The 24,467-nt window shown below is 48.9% G+C and overlaps 1 protein-coding gene across 1 annotated transcript; it reads right to left on the reverse strand.

Moving 5' to 3' along the window:
• Nucleotides 1–1,560: 1,560 nt before the first annotated feature.
• Nucleotides 1,561–14,091, reverse strand: DRD3 (dopamine receptor D3). The gene is made up of 8 exons (XM_084507299.1): nt 14,046–14,091; nt 13,338–13,603; nt 12,125–12,416; nt 6,185–6,297; nt 5,365–5,507; nt 4,441–4,637; nt 3,200–3,545; nt 1,561–2,623 (listed from the first exon to the last, which is right to left on the reverse strand). The coding sequence occupies exons 2-8, from the start codon at nt 13,427–13,429 to the stop codon at nt 2,427–2,429; spliced, it is 1,380 nt and encodes a 459-aa protein (XP_084363425.1). The 5' UTR covers nt 13,430–13,603; nt 14,046–14,091; the 3' UTR covers nt 1,561–2,426.
• Nucleotides 14,092–24,467: the final 10,376 nt, after the last annotated feature.

The raw sequence follows: 24,467 nt of genomic DNA on the forward strand, positions 1-24,467 counted from the left end.
CCATTTTATTTACGTGCTTTACACCCCAAAACTAAAGGCTGCCTCAGCACTGCTGCCATCGTGAGGGTCCCCCACATCCCTCAGGGCTTCCCTGGTGGAGGCATGGGACCAGGGCAGCCAGGCACGTGTCTGGTGGTGGCGGCATCCCTGGGGTGTCCCCAGTATGTGGAGGAGACTGGGGCACTGTGGCTTTGATGGAGGTGACATGTGGTGCTGCAGGAGACCTGCGCAAGTCTACCTGAACAAGGCTTGGCAGTACGCGGGCTCCCGCAGCTCGGTCAGAGCGTTTTGGGAGCTGGGATGAAATGTCTGGCTGGAGAAATGCTGGAGTGGGAGGTAAATGATGTTTTTCAGTCCGTTTTCCAGGCGTGCGGTGCCTCTGCTGCAATTCCGTCTAGACAGGCAGTACTTGGATGGCCTCTTCTTGCCTTGCTGGGAGGCTGCTGCTGTTCCTGGTGGGTTTTGCCAGCTCTCCTTGGTTGACAAATGCTCTTAACTCTCCTCAGCTGTTGTGGAGATGCTTTCTGCTTATGCTGCCTGCCAAGCTTGATTACAGAGGGTGTCCAGCTCAGGGGAATCTTTGCTATCCCGTCCCTGCTGCCTGGAGGAGCACAGTGAGGGTGAGCACGGGCTACACATCCCTTGCTGTGCCTGCAGGTCTGCTGGGACAGGTCTCTGAGCTCCTTTTTCCCCTCTATGGGAAAGGATTATTTTTTTATTGCATTCTCCAAAGGTTTTTCTAATGTGAATACCAGTATCTAAATGGAAATCTGTGAAACAGTTCTTCAGCAAAGAAGGCTCCTGTGCTGAGCACAAAAATCTCTGCTCACCTCTCCTCTTCCAGATGCTCTTGGACTGGGGGGAAAATCAGCAAAGATGAAAATGTAGAAAATGAAGGTTAAGAGAAGGTATTTCAGTTACACATTGAGGGAGTGTGGATTATTCTACTGCAAATAACTGGAGCTGGGGCTCCTCTGCTGTCCCTCTGGGTTACTGGGGAAGGCAGGGAGGCATCAACTCACTGCACCTGCACTCGCTTCTGCTCCTTGGCCTTTCCCGCAAGGCCACTTGTGTCCTACTGCCCCAGGAAAACTGGGGCATGGAGCTCAAGCAGTACTTGAGGGAGAGGGAGAGAGATGGTTTTATCACCCCGAATCATCTTGGGGATCACTGCCTGAAGACCAAGCTCAAACTCAGCATTAGACTGAACACGACAACTGAGGGATGCTAGGCCAGAGCTTGAAATGGACCCAGTCATCCTTTAACAGATCTGCTTCCTTGTTTCCACCTTTCTGGCAATTGACCGTCTCTTCAGAATTCATCTGCTGGAGGTGTTTACAGCTGACATTGATTTCTCTCCCAGTTTCACTAGCGCTTCACTGTGTGAGGCTGGGAAAACCACTCTCCTCCTTTGATCTTCATTAGTGCAACACAAGCAGCAGTAATGACCTCTTGTGGGTGCCTGGGAGGATGATCACTTCATGCAGGGAAGGTGTTAAGAAGGCTGCAGGTGAGAAGAGGCTTATGGCAGGGCCGTGTTCACCACAAAGGCACCAAAGCTTCCAGTTAGACACGTGTTTTATTGGGTTACTGCAGTTACAATACAGCACGGAGGGCACCTCCCCGCACAAACACATGCTGTCCGCTAGCATCTCCCCCCCAAACCCCGCAGAAAAAAGAAGCAGCTAGAGCTCTGCTACGTGCTCCAGGACAAAGTCTTGGCTTTGTGTTAGGAAGGAGAGGGAGCACTGCCCGGATGGAGGAGCTGTGGCACAGACAAAGGCAGGGACAACACGCGGTTACACCCAAAGCTGTCAAACAAGCGTGGCTAACAGCGCAGCGAAGCCTAAGCTTGGGAGCGAGAGCTGGAGCCTCGGGTGAGTCACTGGATCCTGCACAGCGAGGGGAAAAGATGGGAGAAACAACCAGACTGTCACTGGTCTCCACCTCGCCACCTGCAGGGAACACTGCAATACAAGGGGATGTTTCGTTTGCATTTATTATAGACAAAACCATCGATGGAGACAGCAGCGGTGCTACAGTTTCTACATCAGTGTTCCCTCCCTAAGTTTCCTTGCCAAATTTTTGCCCTGGGCTCCTGATCCAAGGGATAAGGATCCTTATCAGAGCGGCCGCGTTCTGCCCATGCCTCAGGGCTGCTGCTCACGCGCTGGGTGCCTCCAGCAGGCCGAGGCTGTGGCGGCAGGAGGACTCGCCATTTCACCTCTGTGTCGTCCTTCCCTCCCTCCCTTTGAAGGACTTGTGCTCTTCAAAGCCAGCCATGCAGGTAGGGTGGCTCTTGCTCTCCCCGTGATAAAGCAGGAGGAGGGAAGGGCCCACGCCACATCCCCAGCCCAGGCCCCAGCTGCGACCCACAGCCTGGTGGACGCAGGGGGGCTGAGAGTGGCTCAGTGCCAGCCCCGCCGTCAGCAGCAGAGGATCTTGAGGAAGGCTCTGCGGAAATCGGTGTTGAAGGTGGTGTAGATGATGGGGTTGAGGGCGCTGTTGACGTAGCCGAGCCAGGTGCTGGCGCTGTACAGCCCCGGGGGCACACGGCAGGCTGGGCAGTGGGCGTTGAGGATGTGAATCAAGAAGAAGGGCAGCCAGCAGACTATGAACGCCCCTGAGTTCAGAGAGAGAGAGAGAAAACAATCCCTGACTTCAGAGAGAAGCAACGACTCGGAAAAAGGCCTGCACCTGTGCCCTCTTCACCCACCCTCTTAATAAAATGTCGCGTTTATTCCTGATGCAGAGGGACTTTGCAAGAGCTCAGGCTCCTTAGGGTCAATTATATTAATGAATGGGGCTTTAGATGCAGCCTGGTGACAGTGGCCACAGTTCAGGAGCTTAACACTACTGCCGTAGCTGTTTTAATAAGCTATGATGAGGGTTGCATAATTTCCCTACTAGTATTGAGTTAATTAGGGGAAGCAGTCTGTCTGCTGATTGTGGCAGGTGGCTCAGGCTCCAGTCTCTCGACTTCCCTGTCGAGCTCTATGAGCTGGTTCCTCTGCTGCTCCTTGCCTGTTTCCCCTTCTGTACCCAGAGTTGCTGCATGTCTGCATTTGGGAACTCAGGATCACTCCAGCTTCATAATAATAATAACAATGAAATAAGAACGAAAACGTAAAAATCCTGAAGGAAAAGAGAAAGCAAAGGCACCCCTTGTGCTGCACTAGACAGAGCTGCTCTCACTCACCCAGGACGATAGCTAGCATCTGGGTAGCCTTCCTCTCCCGAAGCTGGATCAGCCGGGGCTGCTGGTGTGCTAGCTTCAGAGAGCTGATGGTTTTGCCATTGCTGAGCCTCCGCACCTCCAGCCCTGGACTCCTACTCTTTCTCCTCTCTTCCAGCCTGTTGTGCTGTGCAGTCCCTGGTGTCTTGCTGAGGGATGCGTCTTGGCAGAAGCTGCGGTACCGCTGGAGGCTGAAGACTGTCAGCAGTTTCCTTTTGGGAGACATCTCCTGGCCTGAGCGTTTGAGCGGGAGACAAGGGGAAAAAGTGCCCTGGCATCTGTCTGACAAAGATTGCCTCTCGATGTGTTCCTGCAAAAGAGGATGCCACAGAGGAACTGGGAAACATCCGATCCATTGCCTGGGTCAAAGGATGATGGGGAAAGTTGTGAGTCATCCTTAGCCCCACTTGTTTCTTGGGCACTAAGACTATCCTCTGGAGATGGCACAAAATCCAGAGACTGGGGCAGGCCTGGGCTTATCAGAGGGGTGGATCAGGCCCTGACAACTCTCTGCCTCCATCCCACCAAAGAAAAGCATGAGAACAAGAGATAAAACACCCCCTCTATTAACCTGTCACTTGCATTTGGTGTCCACCCCGCTCCCCTCAGCATCCCCACCCTTTTCTAACATTGCTTTGCTCTGAGAAAATGGGTAAAAGAAGTGGGTATGAGTGACCAGGTGATCCCTTTCAACCTAGTGTATCAGTTCCCATGGTTGAGATATTTCATCTAGAAAGGTCAGTGGAACAAATGCTGCATGCACCATGAGCATTTTGAACTCGTAAGCCTGCCAGATGAAGAGATTTTTTATTAATAATCTGGGTTATTAAAGTCTGTGAACCCCTGAGAATGAAACTTCAGAGTAGAAATCAATAAATGAAGAAATTAAAATCAACAAATGAAATTAGCCAGACTTCTGCACGGCTGAGAAAGCACAGCTCTGAAAGAAACATTGATGTAGGCTGTGCTCTTTTCCAGTTGCTTGGTTCCAGAGGGCAGAGATACACCTGGGATACCTTCTTTCTAGAGGGCTGAGAAAGGGCTTAACCAGAGCTTCTGCATCTCAAGTATCACGGTGTATGAGTGAGTGACATGATGAAAAGATGTCACGTCCCTTCCACTCCATGCTTTGACCCTCTGAGGGGAAGAGATAATGCATGCTCTGTTCTTTCTGACAGCTCCTACTGCGTCCATGGGGATCTTACTTCGTGTGCACAGCACGGTTTGGTGCTGGCGCTGTGGCTGCCCTGCCGGGTGAGGGTTCGCTTCTTTTGTCTTTGTCTTAGCACGAGGTAAATCCGGACATAGAGCAGCAGGGTCACCATGAAGGGGAGGTAGAAGGACACCAAAGAGGAGTAGATGACGAAAATAGGGTTGGATATGGAACAGACACTGGGATCCCCTGGGGAGGAGAAAGAGAGAGAGAGGAGAGGCTGAGCTGCTAGAATTTATTACAAGGAGGCCCTGGTGTGTTGGCAAAGCAGGTCGACTGATGGCTGAGGGACAAGGGCAGTCTAAGGAGAGCAAGTATCTCCAATCTCCGTTGTTGCATATTATACTGTGGCCTACCCGCTCACCTAACCGGTGCTTAAAATGGGCTCTGCCTCGGGTCATCCAGCATGACTCAACACACATCTGCTTGTTCCGGCCAACAGCTCTGCCCTCTTCTCTCACTTCTACCCCCAGCCTTCCTCAGAGGATTCTTTATCCTTTTTCCTTTTTCCCATTCTTCTGGCAGCTTCTGAGCCGCCTAGATGCAGAGGTGTGCACCACCTGCACCATGTCTGGACTAGGCAGTGAGGGGGAGCAGCACTTCCCTCCCTGTGCCCCCTTCTCGCCTCAGGCACTGCCCAGAGGATGGATGGGGAGCAGAGGACCTCTGCCTGTGGCTCAGAGGGAGGAAGGCTCCCCTGCACCTGTCTGCTGGAGCAAATGGCAAGTTTAGACAACAGCACATCTGCTCTCCAGCATGGGAGATTTTTGTCACCCTTCACAGGGTGCTTTCCAGTTCCCTAAAATTTCCTGTAACTTGAAAAGCCTGCAGGACCCATGTTAAATGACCTGGCCATACACAGGGCAGCTCAACTTCCAGCCCCTCCCTATGCAAGATTGTTTGGGATGTCATTTACCTGTAGTATTGAAGCCAAAGAGGAGAGGGCACGACACTGCGAATGCCAGCATCCAGACTATCACAATCATGAGAGAGACCCTCCTGCAGGAGCTCTGCCCGGTGTTGTACTGGTACTGCACGGGTTTCACCACTGCGGTGTACCTGCGGACCAAAACAGCTCCAGAAAAAGGAGACGTAAGAATGGCATGAGGAGAAGGACCAGGTTTGAAAAGGAGGAAGGAAAGCCACACAGGGAATGCGATGGCAGAGGTGGTGAAGCGATGGGAGAGGAAAGGGGGGAAGATCGGATGATGGGATCAGCAGTTTGTAAAAATGGTGAGCAGGGTATTGCGGGGAGGAATAGAGGAAATTTGAGTTAGTTGGCAGCACTGGGAAGAAACACTTTGCAGATCCATTAGCATTGTGAAACTACACCGTGCATGGTACCAGCTAGACCTAGAAACCCAAGGAAACCTCCCCTCCACTCCCTATGGCTATATGTGCACTGCTGGGAGGGAGCAGTCTGGAGCAACCACAGAGAGCTGCCTCATGCACTTACCCTTGAACCAGAAGTTACAAAGGTACAGTGTGTCTTTCAGAAAAGATGAGGATGTAGTTGACTACCAACTTGTGATGTTTCATTGCTAGTCTCTCTCTATCCTTTTCTTAAGCACAGACATATTCCAGCACATGGTGGGCAAAGCCATATTAACGGCAGCAGTGGCAGTGACAGACGTGCAGGAAAGCCTGTGCCAGCACCACGTCCTTGTCTCTTCCATGGTCGGGTACGGGGCCTACCCCACCCTCAGACTATTCCCCTGTGTGTGCTTGGCACTCACCTGTCAATGCTGATAGCGCAGAGGTTCAAAATGCTGGCCGTGCACATCATGACATCCATGGTGACAAAGATATCGCAACAGATGCGGCTGAAAGTCCAGACGCCCCCGGTCACCTGCAGCAGCAATCAAAGATGTCAGCCTCGCTCTGCACGGAGTCCTAATAGATTATGTATAAGGAGGTGCTCTCCTTCATGTACCTCGACAGCCAGATGAATTCATACTCACTGTGATGCGCAGAGGGAAAGTGAGGCGTCAGGATAACACAGGGGTGGGTCACGGGGAACCCAGGATCTGCACCTCAATTTCACTCTTTTTCTGACTCTTACAGAGGGAGGCAGGATGAAGAAATAGACAGCAGCTATCCATTTCCTTAAGGTCTAGCATGATAAATGGAATTAAATATGATATCACTGTATACATCCTTTGATTAAGGATTATCTGACAAAATCTAAAGGCTAAAAGTGCTTCTCAGCTTAGCTGCTGGAGTTCTCTTGCAGCCAGCGAGCTGGAAAAGTGCTGCAAATTTTATGCATTTATGCATGAAACAGTGACCTGAGACCCGAGGCTTCTCCAGAACTTCATTTGGATTCTTATCTCGGTTACAGATTTTGATGATCAGATCTGAATGAGAACTCACAAGCTACTCAGATAAAGGGTTTTGGGTTGCTAGCATGTCTAGCTTTTGTTCTGGTTGTTTTGAATTTTTAATCTCAAGGTGGTCAGCCTCAGCACCTGCTCCTGGTAGGAGATGAACAAGGAGGGAGCCTGCTCTCCAAGAGATAAACCCGATGGAGGAATACAGCAAAAGAAGCTAATGGCAAGCTGTCGGGAACTGACACCAGTTCCTGGTCTCTCTGCTTATGTTCTGATCACATCTGGAGTACTGCATCAGGTTTTGGGGCCCAGTATGGAAAGGAGATCGATAAACTGGAGTGATTCTTGCAAAGGGCCACTGAGATGGTCCTTAGGGGCTGAAGCACCTGTCTTGTGAGGAGAAGCTAAGGGAACAGGGCTCGTTCAGCCTGGAGAAGAGGTGGATTTGTGGGACCCCAGTGCCTAGCGGGAGGTCACTGAGAGGGTTGGAGCCACGTTTCTGAGAAGGTGGAGCCAGGCTTTTCACAGCTGTGAAACGCTTTTGATTGTTTCTGTGCCAGCTTTCCTACACGTGGGCACCAAAATTTCCTGAGGTGAGCTGTGTGTCTCCGGGATGTTCTCTGCTGGACCCAGCTGCTGTGTGTCCAAAGTCAGGTACCAAAACAAGCAACTGCCCAATAGATCATCTAAATGATCTAAACCTAAATTCACTGAATGGATGCATGGGAGAGAAGTAGAAATAGGCCTGCAAAATGCAGAAAGGAATTGTGCTTTCATCTGGAGTTTTTGGGGCTCCTTTGTTTTCTTTAAAAAAAAAAAAAAAGTCAAGAGAGAGAAAAACAACAAAAAAAAACAACAAAAAAAATCTTAAAGATTTTCTGTAGATGGGCTACAAGATGTACAAACTGAAGGCTGCCCTTCTGAAATGACTTGAACAGATTCAGTTTTTAAAGAAATCCCACACCATTTGTGTTTTAGCTGAAGATTTTGAGACCTGCTTACCCACCTCAGAATACCCCAAAATTATAAGCGCTGGAAACCTTTGCAGTGGGATCCAGTAAGGGTTTTTTTCCTGTAGTCTGGGGTATAACAAAATGCAGTGTGTAAGTGTGATCTGTGGAGTCTGAAGAATATGTCACCAGGAATTGCTGCCAGGTGTTTGCAAGGAAGCCAGCTGCTAACCCAGCAGATGTGCAAGCACTTAAGGGAGGGAGTTCCCAAGGTCCTGAGTGTGTTTGAATGTGAAGCCCAAGGAGGAGCTCTGGGAATGTAAACCATTAAAACTGAAGAAGGTGCTGGTGGAAATGGCCCTGACGTGAACGCTCTCAGGATGATACATTCAGATCACGCCACCTGTATGCTAAGCTGCAGCTTGCATTGCGGGGATGCTTGGCAGATCAAAATGCTGGGCTTAAAACCCATCCTCGCTTCATCAGTCAGAGCTTCTAAAAGGAGGAGCAGCCCTGTGGAAGTCAGTGAAGTAGTTAATGTTTACATGCATGATAATACAGAATTATTCCAGAATTTAACAATGAAGAGAGCCCTTTTATTACAGGCCTTGTTCATAATTTTTTAATTCTATTTCTGCTCTTTAGTTTCTTGCTCTGTTCCGCTCATCTTTGTTACAGAAGCTATAGCTTGCCAGTGTGCATTTCTGGTTTCCATGTGCTGGCAGGGTATCTATTCTTTATCCCTCTGGTGCCTTTTATCCAGGAATCTCAAAGCACATCACAGGTATTAATTGAATGTCTCCTCACAACTGCCTGGGTGAGGTGGATGGTCAAATATTATTCTTCTCTTACGATGATGAGAGCAAACCACAGAGAGATGAGCTGATACAATCTCTCATTACCACTCAGTGCGTGTGCAGCAGAACTGAGAACAGAGTCCAGGATGAAATCCTGGTTCTGTCAAAGATGATGCTAAAGCTCCCTATAGACCATTCAGGTCAGGTTCTCACCCTGCCTTGCTTGATGACCAGTCTGCATTATCCACAAAGCTACAGTATTGCTATTTTTAACTTTCCAACACTTCAGGAAGGCTTCCAATCGAAAAGCCATCATCGTGCATTCATAACTTACAGAAATCTGTCATTCTCCTGAATCCTTAAAAATAAACAAATCAATCTCTGTAAATCATATTTATATAATGATGCATGGATAGCAGTGACTAAAGTATGAGCAGGTACGTAAGCAGCTGTGCATTTAAGCATGCTCGCTTGAGTTTTAAGAGAAAGTTCTTCTTGGGGCTGCGATTAGCTCCCCGCAGCTGTGAAATCGCTGCTTATGCTTTTGCACGGCCAGAGCAACTAAAAGCATGCAAGCAGACAGGCCAGCTGACGAGTGGGAAACTGCTGAGCTGCAGTAACTCATCTTTTTGTTCTCCCTTTGATGGTAGTCTGGCGAGCTCCCTGAATGCCGAGAGCAGCTATAGGTCTCACCGTTCTGTTGTGAGAGCCACAGACACTGGACATCAGTGACAATCACCTTTTGAAGCCTTTTTTTCCTTTTTGGAGTTAGAACTGGATGTTATGAGAAGCCCAAGAAAGATGTTACAGGCCACGCTGCTGCATGTTCTCCTCCATTTACATGCTGACTATAAGGCATGATGGTATTGATTCCATCAAATGCCAAAGCCCCAGAGGTCAGTGAAGAATTAGGGTAGCAGCACTGCTATATTAGTCCTACCTGTTGAACCCAGGCGATTGCTAGGCACTGTACAGAATAGCAATTTTGTGCCAGAAACTTCATTAGCTGGAGATAAGAATTTTGAGGTTATAAAATGCTCCTATTGTTGCTCTGTCACAGCCTTCCCAAAAGACTTCTCAGAACGAGACAGATCTAGGCTGCCTGATGGATAAAAAGGCAGATTTCATGGAGAAGGTCCAGACCACAGATGGCTCTTAAAATCGAGCGTAAAGCACATAAAGTTCACAGGTGACAGTTAAATCTGAGGGATTCATCCACCTTTAGCTTCCCCATAAATAATGGCCAGGTTTCAGATGTTTGGTTTGGCAAATGCTCAGCAGATGTACAGGTATTGTATGCGGTTTCAGGGACTGAATGATCTCTTGGCAATTTCCAGGCCCAGAGTGTACTGAAGCATGATGCAATTTCTGCTTCGTCTGTAGCGCTGTTGATTCCATAAACAGTGACAAATATCTAAACAACTTTGGAGGTATTTTTTTTGACTGTTTTATTTTTATTTTATTTATTTTTTAATCCTAGTGTTTCTAGAGTCTTAAAGCCTAGTTATCTAGAGGGTACTGCGTAATGCCGGGCATGGTAGATTGGATTTGAGATGTGTGTAGGTCCTTCTCCCTGTTGTTGGGTTACTTCTGCAGTCTCTTGGATCAGTTACTTTGATTCTCCAAGCTTCAGAGTGGAAAACGAATCTTGAACAGGCCTGCAAACACAACGAGGGAACGGACCTGCCATTGCGATTGCAAAACAGTGCCCACAATACTGCTGGGGGGCAGAGGCTGCTCCACAGATGTGCCCCAGTGCCACCCTTTCCACAGTGATAGCGAGCAGTAAATCTTTTCCTAACGAAAAGCACATTGTGATTTCATTAGAGACTGGAATTATGCTTGAGGTGATGGAATATTCCTGTGCGAGCAGTCTGAAATAAAATTTGCCTTTTAGTAATACTTTTAGTTATAAGAAAAATGGAGAGTCTATTTCGGGTTTGCTGGGATGGCTTCCCCTCCCCTCTTGTCCCTTATTCCTTGTTTTTTATCGTTCTTTCCACACAAATTAGTCTAAATGTCGCTACTGACTTCATCAGGAACATGATCACACAAGCAGCATCATGGTGCTCGCTTTGTTCTTTCATTCCACAGCGATGCTATACATAAATAATTACCCATCAATGCCCTCGTACACAGAGCAGACACTTAATTTCTTTTAATTGTAGTCTTGCTGAGGCTGCATCGGACACAGTTTGGGACAGTGGCTTGGATTAACATAAGGGAAATATCTGTGCCAAAGCTTAGAGCTGTGCTGGCTACTGAACATGTTCTGGTGGCAGTGTTGGCCACTGCCATTCTCCTGCTGCTTGATCAGATCTCCTTGCATGCACATAGCAGGTCTGGCATTTGCTGGAGTTGTCCTGTACCGTCCTACTTTCTATTCGTGCACTGCACAGTCCACAGGCACAAGTCAAAATCCCTCTCTGCTGCTGCTCTGCTTTGTGGGAAGGAGGTCAGCCAACGGTGGGCAGCTGTCAGCAGAATGCTTTACTCACCCTCCAGCCTGATCTCACCTTGCCCCTTAGAGAAAGAGCACGAGGCTTCAGAGAGGTCACGGCTCAGAGGTTTGTTCTGTCTCTGTTAGCATGGGAACAGGGCTAACAGGGCGCAGCTGAAAGCTTCTGGCTCATAGGCATTCACTCTTAATTCTCCTAGCTCTACCAATTTACTTGAATAAGCGTAAAAATGCTAAAGAGAACAGATAAAAATGCCAGCTGTAGCATGCATTCCTGTATTTACTGTAGCAAAAATGTTTGCCCTGGGAGTGGCTTCGGTAATTCAGGATTTTGCCGCAGTGTGTGGGGGGATTTGGAGTCCATCCTTGCCGCCCTATATCTGATGGTGCTGCTCAGACCATGCACCGTCATGCCAACATCAGTTTACACCAGCCCAATGTGCAAAGATCAGGGAAATGGAGAATAAAACCCTGAGGGCTTGACAAATCCTTTGAAGTTATTGAGAGAACGCTCACTTGACTTAAAGGGATTTTGGAGCACGCTCTTTGGCTTCATCTCTTTGTCAGCCTACTTGGGGAATGTTGCTGGGAGCTGACCTAATGACATGGACATTAAGGCTCTTAAGCTCCACAGGAGATGAGGGCTTGACTGCCTTTGCTCATTTTTTGGCCGGCAGGCAGGGATTGATCTGGACTCCGAGAAGAGTTGCTGTAAGAAGTTTCCACCCCCCCTTCCTCCCCCGGCCATTCCCGAGACATCATGGTGCTCACTGGCAACCCTCCTGGCTGACAAGAGTCAGCTCCAAGGATGCTCAGATGAAAGCGGTGTCAGCACGTCAGGGGCCACAGCCTACACTACTGGCTGCAGCCGAGATGCTGCTTGAGCTCAAAGAGGCTGGAAGAGCAAGGCTGAGCGTGTCTGCTAGCAGGGGACTGTGGTGCATTTGTCCAGCTTGTGTCCAGCCCACCAGGGCCACCTGTGTGATGCTGTGGGCTACCACACACCCTACAAGTGCTCTGGAGCTGGCTGGGGGGCTGAAATATGAAGGGGCTTTATCTGTACCAGAGCTGGCATAACCTGAGCGCCGCATGCACTCATACCACGGTCCAGCTCTGCTGGTCTTTCCTCCGACACACTCACCTCCAGGTACACCACCCACGGCATCACCAAAGTAGCCACCAGCAAGTCCGCCACCGCCAGGCTTACCACAAGGTAGTTTGTGGTGGTTTGCAGGGCGCGTTCCCTCAGCACGGCCAGGCAGACCAGCACGTTCCCGAAGATGATGGCCAAAATCAGGAGGCAGTAGCAGAGGGCGTAGTAGGCGTGTGAGCGCGGCAGGCCTGGCTCTGTCGTGTTACCTGCCCCACAGGGAACGGCGTCGGTGCCGTTAAGATGGCCGCCGGTTCCTGTGAAGAGCGCCATGGGGATGCTGCTGCAAAGAGAAGGAGACGACTGAAAATCGATGCTTATAGTAACTCCGGAGAATGACAGCCTTTTGTAGACGGCATATGTCTTTCATATTTCACTCACGGCGCTACTTTGAGCCAAATCTAGAGGTCTTTATTCTGCCCATATCAAGTCTTGCTTGTCCTGTTTTGTTTTTCACTGAACCCAAGCCAAGAGAAGAATGCAAGGTTTCACCTGCTGCGTGCATCTGAACGGTGCAGCTCACCAATCAATGCAGCTGTAAGGACAGCAGCAAGGGTTTTGGGAAGAGAATACCCTCCCTCCTCCCTCATCAAAAATCTCTTAAATATCTTCACGCAGTCGAGTGCTCAGCAGCCTGGCAGAGAGACCGCACCTGCGCTTCTCGAGCAGGCTCTTGAACCCTGGCTGCCTTGCAGCGAGCACCGCTGGCTGAATGACTCTTTTCCTGCAACGTGCTCCTGTCCCAGGCCTTCTGTTCAAATAATGCTCCGCTTTAACCCCTCCTAGCTTGCCAAAGCTCGACTGTCAGTGCAGCCCCCATTTTATCCACACTGTGCTCCGTGTTTGCCATGCCTGGCTGGAAGATACGCTTCCTGTGCTGAAGAGCAAATCGACTTGTCATTTGGGATGAAATAATGGAAGGGTGCATGCAGCGGACTCTACATTTCTTTTTCTAACAATGGGTTTGTGATTGTGCTCAAGAACCTACCCAATCTTGATTTAGAAGGAGGCTGATTTTTTTTCCAGGTACATGAAGGCTGCCATCCCAGGGTTGTCCGCTGACATTTAATCCCTTTTATCTGATTTATTTTTTTTTGGCTAATGTGCCCATCACTAAACTCATCCTTGGCTTGACAAGTACTAGAGGCAAGGACAGAACATTGCAAAGAAGGCGCTATAAATATTCCTCCTTGCTCCACCTTACCCGCTCAAGAGGAGCATCCGTGATGCGACGCGCACGCTGCTGGCGGAGCGGCAGTGCAGGAGGTGTGAATTGCTCCAGCCCCATGCACACATGCATCCTGATGCCAAACTGCCCCTGCTGCCTCGGAGGCGGGCGAGGGCAAGGGTTGAACGAGATGGAAGCCGTCCTGCAAACACGGATCCCTTAGGACAGGGGTGAAGCAACCTCTTATGGATGTGTTTTGCTTGGAAGAGCCAGCGCTTGCCTCTCCTCTCTCTTTCTTCCACCTGCCCCCGACAAAAAGTTAAGGCTCCCACTGGCCCCGAAGCACTCCCCGTGCAGCCAGCGCTGCTGCCCACCCCAGGACCGCTGCTGCACAAAGCCCCCCAGCCCCTACCCCCCATCTTGCTCATTTCGCAGCGCCCCTCTACACCGACAAAACTCCGGGAAACCCGCACCTTGTGCAAACAAGCAAAAAAACCCGCACCAAACCCCCTGCCCTAAGCAGCCGCCCGCCCCGCAAGCAAAGCCAAAGCCCCCCCCAGCCGTGCCCCATCATTTCCTTGGGGTCCCCCCCGGCTCCTGCCCCCCCGGCCGCCCCTTCTGCCCTCCCCAGCCCCCGGGATCTGACCCCATCCTCCTGCCCTGCTATGGGGAGGATCGAGGGGCTCCGGGGGGATGAGGGTCGGGGGTCTGCGGGGCAGGGGGCCGGCAGAGATCGCCACTTACCCCCGGCCCGCCGGGCCCCGGCGCCGCCGCCGAGCGGGGCTCGGTCTCGGTGCCGCCCCCTCCCCGCCCCGGCCCGGCCCCGGGGGCGGGCGGGGACCCGCGGTGGCCGGGGAGGGGAAGAGGGGCGGAGGGGGGGGGGCGGGTGCGAGGTTTGGAAAGATGTGGTGATTTTAAAGAAAAAAATAAGAAGGAAAAGATGTATATAAAGCGAAGGAGAGAGGGTTTTTAAAAGGGGAGTTGCAGAAGTCATAAATCATAGGATCGTAGAACCACTAAGGGTGGAAGAGACCTCCAGGATCATCTGGTCCAACCATCCCCCTATCACCAGTGTCACCCACTAAACCATGTCCCTAAGCACCACGTCCAACCTTTCCTTGAACACCCCCAGGGATAGTGATGCCACCACCACCCTGGGCAACCCGTTCCAATGCCTGACTGCTCTTTCTGAGAAGACATTCCTCCTCATTTCCAACCTTTAGGTTGGAAAAGGCAACAACTTGAGGCCATTCCCTCTAGTCCTGTCACTAGTTATCTGCGAGAAGAGGCCGACCCCCAGCTCCCCACACCTTCCTTTCAGGTAGATGTGGAGAGCAATGAGGTCTCCCCTGAGCCTCCTCTTCTCCAGACCAAACCCCAGCTCCCTCAGCCGCTCCTCAGAGGACTTGTGCTCCAGGCCCTTCACCGGCTTCGTAGCCCTGCTCTGGATATGTTCCAGGGCCTCGATGTCCTTCTTGTAGTGAGGGGCCCAAAGCTGAACACAGCACTGGAGGTATGGCCTCACCAGAGCAGAGTACAAGGGGACGATCAGCTCCCTGGTCCTGCTGGCCACACTGTTCCTGACACAAGCCAGGATGCTGTTGGCCTTCTTGGCCACCTGGGCACACTGCTGGCTCCTGTTCAGGTGAGCATCCACCAACAAATACCCCTGGATCCTTGTCATCCACACAGCTTTCTAGCCACCCTGCCCCAAGCCTGTAGCATTGCATAGGGTTGTTGTGGGCAAAGTGCAGGATCTGACACTTGGCCATGTTGAACCTCATCCCATTGGCCTCTGCCCATTGATCCAACCTGTCCAGGTTGGGTCATAAATGAGACTGGGGAGAGTGCTTGTCCACATCAGATATGGGTGATGTGAGAAGGCTGGCTCCAGCCAGGGGATGTGGAGGGTGAAATGCCCATACTGAGCTCGATGCCTGTAAGCTCATGCCTAGCATTTCCCAGGACAGGTCAGGGGATGGTGCTGGGTGACCCCAATGAGCCCCCACCTGGACCCTACAGATGCCACATTCACAGATATCCTTGGTGGAGGGTTTGGCTGTCAAGCTATAGAGCAAAAGACCCATGAAGGGCTCCCTGGGGAGCTCCTGGAGCGTGACCCATGAGCTTGTGTGTGTCTGACTAACTTCAGCTGCTTTCTGCCCTATACTGCCCACTTCCAGGGAGATGCATTTGCAGTTAAGGAAAGGGGGGAAGCCCTCCAGCCCCCCCTGCAGAGGCATTTTAGCTGTGAGCTTGGAAGGAGTCCCACACGCCCACACAACTGTGCTTCGAACGGGAGGGAAAGCGCACGGCGGTGCTCGTTCTGTGCAGCGAGGGCTGTGGGAGTTGCAGGCTGGGTGCGAAATGGCCGGAGAACGCAGCTCCTGGCAGTGGGTCCGACAGCTGCAGGGTGCTGGAAGCAGCACAGCATAATTTTAACACCCTAAAACACAGCTTGTATGCCATTCCTGAAGGCCGGAGGCCAGCAAAGTGTGTGCATCGGCTGCAGGACACCAGTCCACAATTTGCTGTATTTGTGTTATATATCCCGTGTAATGGATAACCAAGAATCAATACAGAGATATCTCCTCGCACCTGTCGCCCTCCTCTGAGGCAGGGAGGTTTCCTGTTTATCACCAGGAGAAACACAGCGCTTTACCCACCAGCACATTGCTGTTCTCCTCCAGATCTCCACCTGGCAGAGACTCAGCTCTGACGCCTTCCCCAGCTCCTTTCCTCCTGTGTCGGTGGAGCCCTGGCGCCCCCTCTCCTGGGAACATCTTTACCCCTTAATCCATGCCCTCCCCACTGAGATGCCCACTGTGTCTGCCTTTACCCTCCTCCGTTCCTGCCCATCTCTTTTCCTAATATTACTCTGTCTTGATTTAAAAAATATAATAATAATAAAAATCCCATTGAACTTGTTGCTGCTCTGTTTAAACTCTTTCTCAGGGGTGTACCTCCATCACGGGGTGGCTCTGTTCATGCCCCTTGTTTCCCTAAGCCTGGGAGCAATTTGAGGCAGGGACTTAATGACTTTCTTGTGTTTGCTCTACAGCAGCAATCTAGTGGAGCAAGATAATAATCCATGTGATCATTTAATTTAGATTAGATTGTACCACACGCAGAGGCCGGGCTGAGTTAAAATCACATCAGCAGCCTTGATTGTGATATTTGCAGAGATTTATTTATTTATTTATTTATTTATTTATTTTGACTTTACAACTTCTTTAATGCCGTGTTTAGTGCAAACCCTCTACCCTATCAAAAGCCCTGAGCAGCCTGGTCTGATCGCATGGCGGAGCCTGCTTGGAGCAGGAGGTTGAGCCAGAGACCTCCTGGGGTCCCTTCCCACCTCCATTCGCCTCCATTTTTCTATGTGGCCATGGAAATACCTTTGCCCTCTGGATGTAGAACCAACAGAGCTTTCCTAGGAGGCACAAGATGCAAACTTCTGGTGAAACTTAAGCTTGTACCCACACCATCTAAGCCAGATCTGCCTATTCAGCCTTGGCTGCTAAGTAACAACACTTGTTCTTGCAACAACTGCCAAAGTGGAAGTCAGGCAGCTTCAGGATAATGTTTGCACAGCAGCTTGCAAAACCAGTGCAGACTCCTTGGAGAAATGGAGGGAAACTACCACAGCTCACGTTGAATAGCATTCACAGGAGATTCAGATCCTGCTGATGTCCATTCCCTTCTGCTCAACCTTTACCTTCCCTGTTCCCTGCTTTGACAGTCTGGACTGAGGAGCTACATCCCAAATCTTCACAGCATGGAGCAATGTGAGGTTATCTGACCAGGAATTATTTTCATAGAAATCATACCTGCAAATGGTTTTATAAATAACATTATGACAAGAGGAGGACAAGGCTCTCCATAGGAAGCAAAGTCCTGTCAGAGACAGGATGGATTAAGTTGCTCCTTTTGAGCTCCACGAGTGGTCCCATGATCCAAACCCAAATGCCATCCTGCAGGTGCTCCTCAGATCAGTCTCCTTCCCCCTCCTGTCCCTCTCCTCCACCTCAACCAGCAAACAAAATCTCACCTTAGCAGGGAGCTCATGTAAGCATCCTGAACTGCTTGCAGTCCTCTTCTTCCTGCCCACCACTTCTATCCTAAAGATCAATGAGGTTTAAAAACGTCTGAGCCATTTTGACTTAAAAGCACTGAGAACATTGAGCTGAGGCAAGACCTACAAAATTACAGCCCAAGGGGTGAGACGAGGAGAAATTAGACTGTGTTCTGGTGCTTCTCATTATAGCTTTCAGAGGTGAGACCACACTTTGAATACTGTGTTCAGTTTTGGGCCCCTCACTACCAGAAGGATATTGAGTTTCTCGACTGTGTGCAGAGAAGAGCAACAAAGCTGATAAATGATCAGAAAACAAGACTTCTGAGGAATAGCTGAGGGAACTGGCTTTGTTTAGTCTGAAGAGAAGGAGGCCGGGGTCGATACTTCATCTACAACTACCTGCAAGAAGGTTACAGTGAGGAGGGTGTCCATCTCTTTTCTCAAGTAACTAGTGATGGGACACAAGGAAATGGCCTCAGTTTGCACCAGGGGAGGTTTAGCTTGGATATTAGGAATAATTTTTCCTGATATTTTTTTTCTTTTCTCCATTTTCTCTCCCTCAAATACCTGCTCTGAGTCCTGTTCCTCTGCCTACCTCACCAAAATCTGCTTTATTTACAGTTTCTTTTGAACCTTTCAAAGCAAACCTCTGTTCTGGCCTCTCTGCTGGGACCGAAAATGGTGAGACTTACTGCTGCCTCTCCTTTTTCCACTCTGTATCCCTGAAGGGCACTAGAAGACAAGGAGCAGTTTAAGGTGTCATTTCTAGCTGCATCTTTCTATTCCGCTGCTGTTTGCATGCTGCTCAGGTCTTAAAATCTTGCATTAAGTGCTTTTTCCTGAAGGAGTAAATTGCAGCTTAATCAGAATCATCTGCAGGGCACTTGCATTCAAACAATCTTTATGCAGCTATGGGGTAATTTACTTATTTCTGTTAAACCAAGCCTCTGAGAAAAGATGATAGAAATGAGGAGATGTTGTGTTTGCTTGGGTTTGGCTTCAGGGCTGTTTTCTCCCCAGACTCAGCTGTAGGCACAGGTCTACGAGCGTGGTGGAGCAGTGCTATTGCCACACCACAGCTCTGAGCAGCTGCAGGGTGGATGTGCCCAAAGCTGTCATGATGGCAGCTAATGACAAGTAATAAAAAGGAGTTTTTTGGGGGAAGGGGTATCTTACCTTGGAAAATGCCTTTTGAACTTCCCATGCATTAAAGCAAGCCCTGGAGCAGGGCTGCGGGGACTGACCACAATGTTATGGGAGCTGTCAGCATGGATTTGATCCCTCTTGGTGTCCCCCTGACTTTTTTCTCTGAATTCAGATGATGCAAAAGGCAAAAAAATCTAATCCGCCTCCTGATAGGAATGGTGTGGTGTGGCAGTGAGTCATACAGGATAATTACGGTGTTTAAAAAAACAAACTATCAATGCCTAGTGCCTTTTAATTTCAACAAATATCTTCTTGTGAGGGGAGATTAACGATATCTAATAGCCTTACACAGATTCTCTCTCAGGAATTGGATCTACATGCACATCTGTTAAGAGATCATCCCTGGATTACAGGATGAGGAGGGGTCTTTCTTCACTGCCAGAATGTGCATTTGGATGGCTGCAAATTTTCACCATATTTAGGCTCTGTCATGTTACTTTTTTTTTTTTTTTTTTTTTGTGTGTGTGTGTGTGTGTGTGCTGGCAGAACCAGCCCTCTCTGTGCCACGAGGTGCCCAGAAAGCACCTCACATGCTGATGGTGCTCAGCTGCTCCTCCCCACCTTCCCCAGAGGTTTGCCTGCCAGCCAGGCAAAACTTAACTTTTTTTTAAATTTTTTTCTTTTTTTTTTTTTTCCCTTCCTTTTTCCTTTTCCTTTTTCTTTTTTTTTTTCCCCCCACTTTTTTTTCTCTTTTTCTTTCATTTTCTCTTTTTCTTTTCTTTTCTTTTCTTTTCTTTTCTTTTCTTTTCTTTTCTTTTCTTTTCTTTTCTTTTCTTTTCTTTTCTTTTCTTTTCTTTTCTTTTCTTTTCTTTTCTTTTCTTTTTCTTTTTCTTTTTCTTTTTCTTTTTCTTTTCTTTCCAAAGGAAACTGCCTCTCAACAGTTCCTTCAGTGAAACAAATGGCTATAAACCTTTTATGTGCCCAGAGACCACTGCAGCATTGTTCTGTGCAAGATTTCCCCTTGTTCTGGGAGGGAACTGAGAGAACTGAACTGCTGTTCCTTGCCTTGCTCACCTGATGTTGTTGCCTGTTGGCTCAATGGGTCTGCATTCATCAGCATGGGAAAAGCTTGATACAGCAGTTGGGCAATTAATTCCTCACCTCAGCCTTCCTTGGGGTTCTAAGTATTTCCATTAAATTTCTTGCTGCCTGTATGCTTCCCTTGGGATTCTAAAAGTGCTTCAAGCTATTAGAAGGAAAATTAAATTATTTCAAGCACTTGCAAAAAGAAGGACATTTGCAATTAAGGAAATACATGCTTTGCTGTCTCCAGTCATTTAATAGTGTAGGTTTGTAATGACAGGGAAGGGGAGACATTATTTTGCAGATTTTACCATGAAGCAGAGAAGTTATATTTGTTAAAAATGCAGGCAATAATGATTTTTATTAACCTTTATTTATTTAATTAATTTTAAAATAACCAGTACAGATATGGTGTGCTAGCAGTTTTTTCTTTCTAGTTAGGGTTGTGGATTGGTATTTTCTTTTCAGTTAAGACTCTCATAACGACAAAGTATTCAAGTAGTTCTGAGAAAGAGCACTTTAAAATCTCTTGATATTTCACAAAATAGCAGTACAAAATTAGAATAAATGAATCACAGGATCATTGATTCATCTAGGTTGGAAAAGACCTTCAGGATCACCAAGTCCAACCATCAGCCTGGCCTACTGAGTCCCATCACTAGACCATGTCCCTAAGTTCCACATGTTTCTGAAATACCTGCAGGGATGGGGACTCCACCACCTCCCTGGGCAGCCTGTTCCAATGCTCGACCACACTCTCCATGAAGAAATTCTTCCTGATATCCAACCTAAACCTCCCCTGGCACAGCTTGAGGCCTTTTCTCACATCCCATCACTTGTCACTTAAGAGACGGGCACTCTCCTTGCTGCAACCTCCTTTCAGGCAGTTGTAGAAAGCAGTAAGGTCTCCCCTGAGCCTCCTCTTCTCCAGACTAAACAACTCCAGTTCCCTCAGCTGCTCCTCATAAGTCTTGTTTTCTAGTCCTTTCACCATCTTTGTTGGTCTTCTCTGAACATGCTTGTGCAACTCACTATCTTTCTAGTCCAAACCCTTAGAGAACATAAATGACAAAAACACTTTCCATTTAAGTCTTTAAGTAGAAACTTCTTTGTGCCTTTGATTAGTTTAAACAATATGTTTCTGATCTGTAGGATTTTACTTGTAGCAAACAAACAAATATGAATGAACCTCTGAGCTTTGGGGGCTTAGTAATAAATTCAAGGGATGACAAGAATATAGGGGGAAAATGTAACAAAAATCATTGTGGTATTTTATGGAAGGGAAGATATCTTCTAAACAAATCTTCATCAGTCTGATTTTACACACTCCTGCACTAACGAGCACTGAGATATGTGTGTGTTCAGGTGATCTGGATCACTTGTGTGCAACATGGAGGGGTAGGGATAGTGGCTATGATGTGCCCACCTGCCTACTGGGGTTCTCTTGACCAGCAATAACAGAATAAATTTTGGAGCAGCACTAAGGGAAGTCTCTCTTAGGAGTCAGCAGCTGCTGCAGGCTGGTCCTGTGCCTGAGCTTCTGGATGGCTCCAACTTCACCAGCCCATGAGCTGGGCTGCTGCCCGATGCCTGATAGTCCTTCTTTGGACTATATATTTGAACAGTGTGCCCTTAGTCTGTTTTTCTACTGGTCCAATGGGAACAGGAGTGGTGTGTGTGATATGCTGTAGTCTTCTTGCCATCCTCCTGGTATTTGGACCCTGGGTCTTCTGCACAGCTGTCTGTGCTGGGGTTGTATCAGCCTTTTGGCCATGATGTGAGCAATGTACTCCTCAGTTAGACCATAGGGAATGGTGTTGTTTGTTAGCAGTTCAAGCTTTTCTTTCAATCCTCCTGCTGATGTTCCTTCTGCTGCTTACAAACATCTGTATTCATGCTGCATTCCTACCAAATTTCTGTTACAGTGATGACTTTGCTGCTTTTATGTAGGAAATGAGACAGAAAAGGCCTGTCTAGTATCCTTCCCTTGGCTTTGACAGTGTCACACCACCAGGGGAGGTTACCTCATGCTGGCTGCCTTTTCCTTGTCAATATTTTCATCTTCCCGTGAACCGCGAGGTCAGAGCAATGCTGGTTTCAGTCCAGAGCTGCTAATGCACCTGAGGAAAAATATGTGTGCCAGTGGCTCCTTTGGGATCACTCAAGCACTCCAAGTCACAGAGGAGCACAAGTATCTCGCTGGAATTGGGCCCTGCTTGCTTGCTGCTTCAGTGTGGGTGGCCATGGGCTTTGCCCGTGACCTGCTGAGACCACACAAACCTGGCTGGGGATGTTGAAATCCCCTCACTGTTGTACTTCTTTTATGAAATGAAGGCAGGGTGAAGGGCCAGGGCATGGTGAGGGTCTAGGGGGCTGTAGGTTATGAGCTGGCCTCGTTAAAGGTGTCAGACAAGCAGGTGGAATAGCAGCAAACATGTGGGTAGATGAGTCTGACAGGGAGAGGCCTCCTGAGGTGCTTGTGGCCTAGATGTGGCCCAGAAGGACACAAAAAGGGTCTGGGTGGCATGGACAGAAGAGGGAGCTAGGGAAGACTGTGAGGAGATGGGAGATCTCAATGGGGTGGAGAGGGCTTGGGCCATGTTGTGTTTTGTGGCTGGGAGGGAAACCTGCTGGTATCCACCAGACCTCAAACAAGCACACACCTCATGTGGGCAACTGGGGAAGGAAAGCTCCAGGGCCAATGCACACATCTAACATCACTGCTACAGTTTGGCCGTGTAGTTTTATAGCTGTTTTTGCTAGAGCTCATTTCACATGTACACACAAACGGAGAGATGTTTCCTGGTGGTCTTTCCCAAAAAGTCAGCTCAAGGGCATGGTCAGATAGTCACGTTTTTTCAACAAATGCTTTCAGGACGGTTTATGGGTCATGCACATTTGTGCTTACCACTCTTGGGTGCCTGTGCACATCCTGCCTCCTTCAAGAGAGAAAAGGAGCAGAGGGCACTGAGGAGCACAGCTGCTTTGAGGTGCTGGCACAGCTGCCAGGAACTTAGAAGGACTTCAACACCTGATTTTCTCTGCCATTTTTTTAAATGTCACCCAAAGCTGCCACAGGGTGGTCTGCTAACATTTTCCTTTCTTGCATGTAATTGCAGCCTAGTGGCCTTGTTAAAATACTTGGTTTTATGATCTGTTTTTTCTCCTAAGCAGCTGTTTATACACTTTATTAATGGTGACTAATTAAGTCCCTTGGATAAAGTCCTTTGGAGGCTATCCAAAGACATAAACCCAAATAAGCCTCGACACCGTGATGAAACACAGTGTCTAAAATATCTACCCAAAAGACATGCGAGCAGATTGCAAATAGACCAAAGAAAGGTCTGATGAAAAGAGGTGGGTGGGAAGATATATAGCTTGAGGTAGGCGTCATCCAAAACCATGAGGAGGAGGAGGGAAGGAAATGGGATTAAAATGCCTCAAAGTTACTTTTGCGAAAGAGGTCTTGAAGCCAACCACTTGTATTTATAGCCAGCCCGGATCGCTAATGCACTTCTGGGCGAAGAGGCAATTACGAGACCGGTGCTGGCAGCTCTGAGCCATCGGTGACATGCTGGTGAAATCCACAAAGCATCCTGAAAGCAACGAGCAGCTGTGAAGTCAGGCTACTGACCTCTTCGTGCTGGACAGTAAATCCCCTCATATGCAGCCTCTTTGGCTTTTAAAAGGTGTTTGGACCAGGCAAGCTGGGAGAGGAAGAAAAATTAAGAGTGGGTGAAGTTTTGGCACAGTGTGGGGCTGAGGCAAGGTGGTGGTGAGTGGCCTGTGCAGGCAGGGCTGGGGGCTGAGGTGGGACCCCTCTGCTCCTGCCCTCACCTGGCTTTTGGGGCACGGTGCAAATGAGCTCTTTAGCAAACCCTTCTCTGAAGCTGGAAAGGAGAAATGGCTCTCCTTACTTCATGAGGATACCCCATACCCTTTCCTGTGATTTTGGTCAGACTTATCTCAGTGCTGTTGGGAAGTCAGCAACAGGACAGCGGAAAAATCTGCGATGGAAACCTGGTGGATTTTGCCATCATGGCCTACACCTTAGTTTCCAGTAGGGATCAAAGTCACTTCTACTGTATCCTCGGAAAGTGTGGGAGAAAGGACAGACCTGTAGCTGTCTGATTTTGCTCCTCTGTTTTTTGGTGACAGTAAATGCTGACAAAGGCCTCATCTTCTGTGGCTGTACTACAGCTAAGAGAGCTCCCCATAAACATCATGCAAGCATCTTGGCACAAATCACACAGGTCTTAAATTTTGTAGAATGAGGATGTATCAGGCTAACAAACTTTTCTTCTCATGAGATCTTCCTCCATTACAGACTGGAGCAGGAACTGCAAGTGCTATCACTTGTTAGCAAACCCTGGGTTTTCTTCTGGCCACCCGGTGTACCAGGTTACACAGCAGGGCCAGAGAAATGAAGGTAGGGAGAATAGCTGAGGTCCCACAAGCCCCTTTTTTTTGGACATGGCCAGCAATCACAGGTTGCTGGACACTTTCTCTGCTGCTTTCCCTAGCCGTTGTGGTAGGGTTATACCAAGACTTTCCTCCTCAGCTTTCTCCTCTCTTTTCCCTTCCCTGAGTTTTCTGCAAAGCTGCATTCTGCTGCCTTGTCTATTTCCCAAACCAGTGACCTGAGGCTTTCACGGCTTGGTGTCAGCATGGCCTGGTTGCTGCTCCTGCCAAGGGGCTTCTTGGGTGGGCAAACAGTGTCCCCATGCTCTCTGGTCCAGGTACGATCCTAGGAGGGCACTGGGTTGTGGTGGTTTTCCTGTGGTTCAGGCACAGAATGAGAAACTTCGGGGTTTGTCTGAAATGCTGGCAGCGTGGGCAAGCTGCTTTTATCATTCAGT

This window comes from Aythya ferina (genome assembly GCF_964211825.1).
Source record: "Aythya ferina genome assembly, chromosome: 1".
NCBI classification, from domain to species: domain Eukaryota; kingdom Metazoa; phylum Chordata; class Aves; order Anseriformes; family Anatidae; genus Aythya; species Aythya ferina.